Raw genomic sequence first — 8680 nt, forward strand, 5'->3', positions numbered from 1 at the left:
AATTAATTTAAACAGCCACATATGGCTGGAGGATACTGTATTGGACACGGAGGGTTAGTGGTAGACTCCAGAGGAGAAAAAATTCCTGGGTGAGATTGGTTGGCCTTACCAAGAGCTGCCTGTGACAGAAACCCTCCCCCCAACTCCCAACACACACACACACACACACACACACACACACACACACACACACACACACACACACACACACACACACACACACACACCAGTCTGAGCCTTTTCAGGTGGGAGGAACTCCCCCTGGGCCTGCTCCCGTCCAGCCTGCTTTGAAGGGGTGGGGGAAGGAGAAGTGCATCACCGTGATACAGTGGGGAGGGTAAAAGGTGGCATTTTGGTGCACTTAAAAAAACATAAAGAGGGACCACTTTCAAGAAGGCTGTTTTACTTTGGGTATTTTAAAATACATTCCTGAGGCCTGGAAGAGTTCCCTGTGGGGACGGGAAGAACTACTGTGCAGGGTCGGTGGAGCCAGAGAGAGGTGGCTGGGGTGTGGGGGCAGCGCCATCCACTGCAGCCTTGGAGGCCAGGCACGCTGGGGAGATGCACGCGGGACAGACCTGGCGGAACCAGGCGAAGCTAGTACAGGGTCTCCCGGGCGTGGGTTCTCAGGTGGCGTAGCAGGTGGGAGTTGCGGCTGAAGCTGCGGCCACACTGCGCGCAGGAGTAGGGCCTGGCCCCCGTGTGCACCAGCATGTGCCGCAGTAGGTTGCAGCTGCGGCTGAAGATCTTGCCGCACTCCAGGCACTCCTGGGGGGGCTCAGCCTGCCCAGACACGCCCTCGTCCCCTGCCCCGGCGTGCGTGGCCAGGTGGCGCTGCAGGTGGGCGTTGCGCCGGAAGCTCCGGCCGCACTTCTGGCAGCTGTAGGGCCGCTCACCCGTGTGGCTGCGGCGGTGGCGGGCCAGGTTGGAGCTGTTGCGGAAGCGGTGGCCGCACGTGTCACAGACGTGAGGCTTCTCCCCGGTGTGGATGCGCTGGTGGCGCGCTAAGTGGGCGCTCTGGCTAAAGCCCTCGCCACACTCGCTGCAGCGGCAGGGCTTCTCCCCGGTGTGGCTGCGCCGGTGGCGGGCGAGGTCCTGCGTCTGGCTGAAGCTCTTGCCGCACTGGGTGCAGTGGTGGGGCCTCGGGCCGCCGTGGGTCAGGAGGTGGCGGGCGAGGCCGGCCCTTCGCATGAAGCGCTTCCCGCAGTGTGGGCAGCTGTAGGGCTTCTCGCCCGTGTGCACCCGCTGGTGGCAGACCAGCTGGGAGCTCTGACTGAAGCTGCGGCCGCAGACCTGGCAGGAGAAGGGCCGCTCGCCTGTGTGCACACGCCGGTGTGCCCCCAGGTGCTCGCTGCGCCGGAAAGCCTTGCCGCAGTCGCCACACACGTAGGGCCTGAGCTCGGGCCCGGGACGCAGGCTGCCCGAGCACTCGGAGCACTGGTGGCCCTGGTCCTTGGCGTGGATCCGCAGATGGCGCTTGAGGCTGGAGCGGCGCTGGAAGGTTTGGCCGCAGTGGGAGCACAGGACGATGGCCAGCTCGGGGGGCGCTGGGGTCTTGGTCTCCGGGGCGCCTGGGGGCTTTTGGTCCTGGGCGTGCGCCAGAAGGTGCTGCATGAGGCGGGCCCGGCGCTGGAAGCCCTGACCGCACTCGGCGCACAGGAAGGCGGGCTCGGAGGAGTGCGTCTGCATGTGTTTGCTCAGGTGCGAGCTCTGGCGGAAGCGGTGGCCGCAGAGGTGGCAGGTGTGCGGCCGCTCATCCGTGTGCGTGCGCATGTGCAGCTTGAGGATGGAGCTGCGGCCGAAGCTCTTCCCGCAGCACAAGCACAGGAAGGACCGCGCGCCCGGGTGAGACCGCAGCTGGTGCGTCTCCAGGCGGGCCAGCTGTGGGAAGCTCACCCCGCAGTCTGTGCAGATGAACTTTATCTCCGGCTCCGACTTGGGGGCGCCCCCAGCCACTTTGACCTCGAGAACTTCACTCCTGTCGGGAGGGGACATTTCTCCACCGGGGCCGCCCACCTCAGGGCCCGGGCCGAGCGACTGAGTGTGGGGCTCTTCTGCCACCCTGGGACTCTCTGCCTGAGACTTCGCTGAGATGGCAGCAGGCCAGGACACCTCTTTCGGTTCCTCTTCTTTAAACGCCTCGTCTGGGGTTCTGCCTCCAAATCCTGGGAAAGAAGCAGAAAACAGGACAGGTCAGGCCTTTTCGGAGGCGCTTCTGGGAATTGCCAGAACCTCAGTGCCTGGAAGCAGAAAGAATCCCAGAATCCTGCAAAGCTGGTAGGTGGGCAGAGGGTGGGTAAAAACCAAATAACATACAGTTTACCGTTTTAAGGTGTATAATTCTGGTCCATTAGGTCCATTCAAAATGTTGTGCAACCATCACCACTATCTATGTCATTCTCCCAAATGGAGACCCATACCCATTAGCAAGCCCTCCCGTGACCACCTATTTTATTTTATTTTAGCTGTTGTAATTAATTTTACTGAAGTACAGTTGATTTATAATATTGTGTTAATTTCTGCTGTACAGCAAATGGATTCAGTTACAGATATATTCTTTTCCATTATGTTTTATTAGAGGGTATTGAATACAGTTCCCTGTGCTGTACAGTAGAACCTTGCTGTTTATCCAGTCTATATATAATAGTTTGCATGTGCTAATCCCAAACTCCCAATCCATCCCTCCCTCCTACTCCCTTCCCCTTGGCAACCACAAGTCTGTTCTCTATGGCTGTGAGTCTGTTTCATAGATCAGTTGATTTGTGTCATATTTTAGATTCCACATATAAATGATATCATATGGTATTTGCCATGACCACCTTATTTACTTATTGGCCATGCTGCACAGCTTGCGGGATCTTAGTTCCCTGACCAGGAATTGAACCTGGGCCCACGGCAATGAAAGCCCAGAGTCCTAACCGCTGGATGGCCAGGGAGTTCCGGACCACCTATTTTAAAAGCTCAAAGTTTTGGGGGTTGATGATTAGACCCAATGAGCCTTAAAATAGCCCTGTATAGATACAGACATATCAATATATATCTATGTAGATATATATATCAGTATATATTACCTCATCAAAATAGTCCATTTTTTGCCAAAGCGGTCAAAAAGTCAGGTAGGGACCACCCCTGACAGGCAAAGAAAAACCCTTCAGTGGTCATAAACCCGGGAAAAAGGCCTCTTACCCAGAGGATGCACAGGCCAAGCCTTCTTTGCTGGGACATCTTCAAAGGTTAGGGACTCCTGTGACCAAAGGAGGGGCAGAGATTGTCACTAAGTGAGGAATGGGGCTCTAGGACCTGAGGGGGATGAAGAACTTTCAAGGTTTAAATTAAGAAAAACATGGATTTGCTAAAACTTCAGAGGCAGAGAACTGAGGGGACCAGTCCGGCTCACCAGCACAGCTGCTAGCTCCTGATCTCCAGAGTTCTCCTCTGGCCACAGCTCAGGGCCCAGCGGGGCTGACAGCACTGGGGGAGAAAGAAAGAGCTGTTAGAAGCCAGTCCTACCACCATGTGGCTCCAAGGACGTGCACCCATCATCAGGGCCTCGTGACAGGCATCTTGGCTCTCCCCCATTCCTGTCAACTAGGGAGGCTGCCCCCTTCCTTCCCCACCCTCACCCACCTGGCCCCTCAGCTCCCACCACACACCAGGCCTCCACCTTCCTTAGGCCCCAGCTCCTCACCGCTCTCTTGCGGGGCCTGCAATGTTCTCTTGGGACCTGGACTCAGTGGCTGCTTTGAACTTGGGGGACATCTCCAGGCCCCCATCTCAGCAGGCTTGGAGGGCATTGGCTGGGACAGCGAGAGTTCCTGCGATGGCTCCAGGGCTGGAGGCCCTTCTGAGGGCACTTCCTTCTTGGGGCTGTGGCTGGAGACTTGGAAAGAGCCCCCCTGTTCCTCCAAGGTGACCTCTGCACGGGGACAATTCTTGCCAGCATTAAAACTAAAATCCTGTTCAGAACACATCCATGTTAGGTGACGGACAGGACGGTAATCCAAGTCCTACTAACTCCCTAGGGCCATGGGACTGAGGACAGGTGAGGGTCAGACAGGGAGGGAGTTAGGAGGTCAAGAAGGAGCCGGCAGAGGAAGGAAAGTGGGGTTTAGTGACTTCTTTTTTTTTGGCCTCACTGCGCAGCATGCAGGACCTTAGTTCCCCGACCAGGGATCGAACCCACACCCCCTGCAGTGGAAGTGGGGAGTCTTAATCACTGGGCCGCCAGGGAAGTCCCAGCTCAGTGATTTCTTAATGGGGTGATAAAGTCACTGTCTTTCCACCTGCTGTCCAGCCCGCCTGGCTGCCCCCTTCTTACCAGCGGCCCCACATTGCTGGACTCCCTCTGGACACCCTCCAGCAGCAACACCACCTCTTCGCCATCCCTGAGCTGCTGGCCCTGGAGCCGGGCCAGGAGGTGGGGGGGCAGCACGCTCAGGAACTGCTCCAGCACCAGCAGCTCCAGGATCTGCTTCTTGGTGTGCAGAGCCGGCCGCAGCCAGTGGCTACAGAGCTCCCGGAGGCGGCTCAGGGATGCCCTCGGCCCCATGTCCTCCTGATACTGGAAGCACCTGAAGAGCTGGTGAGCCACCTCGGGCCGGGGCCTGGCCTCTGGCCGCCTGGGGTCCTCCTGGCCGGCAGCCTCTTCCTCCTCCAGTTTGACTGCTCCGAGCTGCTCTGGCTCCCGTGCAGCCGGGCCTGGTTCTGCAAGCATCCTTCACCTTGGCGATGCCTCACAGTGGTTGCTTCAACTCTTGGGTCTCTCTCTCTCTCTCAGCTCCCACACCTGGGGTGTTAAGGGATGCCTACAGATGTGGCCTCCAGAGGAATCGTTTCTCGAACTGGTCACGAGTAGTGGCTCAGCCTGACCAACACACCAAAAGGCAGAGAAAATGGATTGTTTAGTATTCTCATTCCCTCCTGCAGCATTTAGAAGTTCACCTCACTTTACCCCAGTGATCAAAGTTGGCATTCCTGAGAGAGGACAGTCTGGCTTTCCCTGCCTCTCGATATGGTGCCACGGGGAGTACCTGGCACCACCGAAGATGGATCCTTGCCAAAAATGTTTCATCGTGATCCAATCCAGCCTTTAGACCCAACTTCCAGGTTAAAGGGCATTGCAGGGAATAAAAACAAGTTGGCAGAGAGGCTAAGAGTGATGGTGTTTAAAGGTACAAACTTATAACAAGTAGTAAGTAAGCCATAGAGATCTAATGCACAGTATAACAAATGCAGACAATAATATTGTACTATAATATAATTATATAATATGATACATATCATTACATTACAATCATATTATAACATATAAATGCTGTATATCTTAAACTTGCTTAAGGTTATATGTCAAATTTATAAAAAACAACAAACAAATAAGTCAAATGTCTCTTGAGGAAACGACCAAACAAATCCCAAAGACAGGACATTATGGGAAACAAGTGGCCCAGGTTCTTCTGAGTCTGTTATGAAAAACAAGTGCCTGGGGCTTCCCTGGTGGTGCAGTGGTTGAGAGTCCGCCTGCCGATGCAGGGGACACGGGTTCGTGCCCTGGTCCGGGAAGATCCCACATGCCGCGGAGCGGCTGGGCCCGTGAGCCATGGCCGCTGAGCCTGCGCGTCTGGAGCCTGTGCTCCGCAACGGGAGAGGCCACAACAGTGAGAGGCCTGCGTACCGCAAAATAAATAAATAAAATTAAATTTTAAAAAGTGCCTGTAGGGCACACATTGCTCTAGAGGAGACTAACAGCTGATATAACCAAATGCACGAACATTGATTGGATCCTAATTTAAAACAAAAAACAAAAGGCTCTAAAAGCTATTCTGGGGTCAGTTGGGGAAATCTGAATATGGGTGCAGCACTGGGTGATAATGGAGATGACTACCAACTTCTGAGATGAGATTCCAGTGTTGTAGTATGTAGGAAATTTCTTTATTCTTAGAAAATGTTGAAGGGTTTGGAAGTGATGGAGCATGAGGATTCAGCCACATTTATGGATCAACAAGGCAAATGTGGCAAAATTATAGCAATTGTTGAATCTGGGAGATGGGTGTATGGATTCACCCATTCATTCCATTGCTCTTTCAACTCCTTTGGAAGTTTGAGAATTTTAAAGATAAAAGGTTGGCAGGAGCGGGGAGTAGTTCATGCATGTGATTGCTCTTTGACCAGACTTCCGGACCCTCACTTTCTGGCTCTGGAGGTGGTTCTCAGCAGTCAAGGCCAAGGCCACCCAGCTGACCAGTGCAGGGCTGAGCTCCCACCTGGTGTTCCAATCTTCTTCCCTCCCTGGGTTCCATCCCTAGAGACAGGCTGGGATGAGCCGGGGAGCTGGGATGGGTGGGTGGATCTCCACATGGGACTTAAGCTTACTGCTTGCAGAAGTCTGTGACAGATGTGTTCCCAAGGCAGGCCAAAGCAGTCTCACTCACTTCAGAGGCCTCTAGTGGGTGAACCCTTGGGAGCTGGGTGATGGCAGGAGAGGCAGTCATTTCCCTTTCTTTCCTAATTTTCTTTTTTCTTTTTTAGTTCTGGATTCTTCCTTGGTCTACCCCTCTGGGAGGTATCCATCCCAACCCTGTGAGTCTGGCTAGCATTAAAAAAAAAGTGTTTCTAACTGACCAACAGGGGGCACTGGTTCCATAGGACTATTCCTTCCTTTTGGGGTAGCCAAGACCTACCTAGGGGGACCTGACCCAAGTTCCACACCCACAGGGGACTCAGTTCAGTCACTCAGCACAACCCAGAAGGCTTATTCTTTGGATATGGAAACCCAATTTCCAACGTGTCTCTGCCCTCCCTGCTCTCCAGCTTCAGGACTGCAAATGAGCTTCTCCCAAACCTGTCCCCCACCCCCACCAGGAACATCCCAGGCAGAGGAATGGGAAGAAACCCTCTTGCATCACTTCCCACCACATAAAGGGAGTGGAGCGGTGCCCGACCTGCTAGAGAGTACACGTCGGGTGTGCCTAATGAGAACACCTTACTGTTCTCATTACTGAGTAAAAATACAAACAACCACAGCTAACAGCTAGTCCTATCACTGACCCATTTTACAGCCCAGGACACCCAGGCTCAGAGGTACAGACATTTCCCCAAGACAGCCCAGCCTTGACAATGGAGCCAGGGAGAAGTCAGCCTGGTCAAGAGCTTTGGATAGTTTAAGTCCCCTTCATTCAGGGCTGAGGGATCTCTGAACCTCCTTTAGAGGTGGGGTGAGTGGGGTATGATGTGGTAAAAGAACAAATGAAACCCGTGTGTTTTAAGTCTGGGCCTAGCGCTTCCCACACAGGGGAGAGGTTTGTGATGCTAAAACACAGACCCAGGCCTACGTGCTGGCCACCTGACCAGCCTCCCTCCACCTCCCTCCAGCATCTTCCCAGCTTCCCTCCCTCTCCCCCACCTACCCACTCCCTCCGGCCAGTCTGCAGTCTCCCCCCACCACTCCAGAATCTCCCCAGCTTTCCCCTACCTCCATTCTCTCCCCCACAGCCTTGTCCAACGTCCGTTCCTTCCTGCACTTTGGCACATGGGGCTCCTTCCACCCACTGGCACCTCTCTTCTGGGACTCCACACACACCACCCACCTGGCTACCTTGCAGTTTTAATTATTGAGGAATGCATGAAAAAATGTCTGGTGCAGAAAAGGTCTTTACTAAATGTTCAGGAAAATGGGTTTTTGTTTTATTGTGTTTTGGTAGCATGAGCAAAATAATTAGAGAACCAATCACGTGTGATCAGGAACCCTGTATTAACAGCTGGCATGTACTGAGTGCTTATCTGTATGGGCTCTGCTTAGGGTCACTTCATCCCACTCCAGTCCACGCAGTAAGTTATAATTTCTCCATTTGACAGGTGCAAAGACCAAGCTCTGAGAGGATGGGTGACTTGCTCAAGGTCACACCAGGGAGAGCCAAGATTTGCTTTAAGGGGAGAACGCTGGTTTTATGGTGCAAAAGCTCAGAAACAGAAAAGGACCCATTTCCCCTCCCACCCTGTGCGATTTGCCTAGTCTTAACCAGAATATTACAGCATGAATCAGAAAAAACAAGGCCATTCCGATTTCCAGCCCTCAGGCTTAGGCAAGTGGGGCGCCGGAACCTTCAGGGGAGGTCTCTCCAAAAGGTTTGAAAGAGGTGGAATTCAAGGGACGAAGGCCCTGGAGAGTCTCTCCCTCCCCCCAAGTCTCCAGGACAAAAGCTTTGTTAATATGCGCATCTGTGGGGGGTGGGCTGGGTTGCTGGGGGAGCTTTTCAGCCATCCTCCGATATTTGACCAGCTTAATTTGGAACCTCGAGAGGCGGAGAGGCTTAGGCTAGACCAGCCTGGGGTGGAGGTGCTGCCACCGGACCCACCCAGACAATGGGAGCACCCAGAGCCGGGGTCCTCGGCCAGGGGCTCTCCCTTTCTCCCTGGATCGCTCGTCTTTGTTGGCCGGGCTCCCCTCCAGTGCTGGGCCGAGTCGATGAGTCCGGTCCACCTGGGGGACCGTGGAGCCTGCCTTCCACTCCCCAGCGGGTACAGCAAGCCCACGACACAGGAAGTCCAGCGACCCTCCCGAATGTCCCCATTGCCACAGGCTCGCCAGTACTCCCCAGCATGGACCAACCACATCCACCCAAGGCTTTCTTCCAGCACCCTAATCCCCCATCCCACCACAGAGGCCTGGAAACCCCTTTCTCTC

The 8680-nt window shown here is 54.4% G+C and overlaps 1 protein-coding gene across 1 annotated transcript; it reads right to left on the reverse strand.

Annotated features, from left to right (window-relative positions):
• Positions 1-597: 597 nt before the first annotated feature.
• On the reverse strand, positions 598-4549 carry ZSCAN10 (zinc finger and SCAN domain containing 10). The gene is made up of 5 exons (XM_060122305.1): positions 4319-4549; positions 3689-3956; positions 3398-3462; positions 3187-3244; positions 598-2165 (listed from the first exon to the last, which is right to left on the reverse strand). Exons 1-5 carry the CDS (start codon positions 4547-4549, stop codon positions 598-600), a joined length of 2190 nt encoding a protein of 729 aa, XP_059978288.1.
• Between the last annotated feature and the right edge of the window lie 4131 nt (positions 4550-8680).

Source organism: Lagenorhynchus albirostris, chromosome 15 (genome assembly GCF_949774975.1).
Source record: "Lagenorhynchus albirostris chromosome 15, mLagAlb1.1, whole genome shotgun sequence".
Classification (NCBI taxonomy): domain Eukaryota; kingdom Metazoa; phylum Chordata; class Mammalia; order Artiodactyla; family Delphinidae; genus Lagenorhynchus; species Lagenorhynchus albirostris.

What these genes read in the sequence shown, in the direction of transcription:
- ZSCAN10 (XM_060122305.1), bottom strand. Translation starts at nt 4,549, where the DNA reads ATGGGGCCGAGGGCATCCCTGAGCCGCCTCCGGGAGCTCTGTAGCCAC. An exon ending in CCAGCAATGTGGGGCCGCTG is followed by an intron (nt 3,957 to 4,318) that starts GTAAGAAGGGGG and finishes TGTTCTGAACAG; the next exon opens with GATTTTAGTTTTAATGCTGG. An exon ending in AGGAGCTAGCAGCTGTGCTG is followed by an intron (nt 3,245 to 3,397) that starts GTGAGCCGGACT and finishes CTTTGGTCACAG; the next exon opens with GAGTCCCTAACCTTTGAAGA.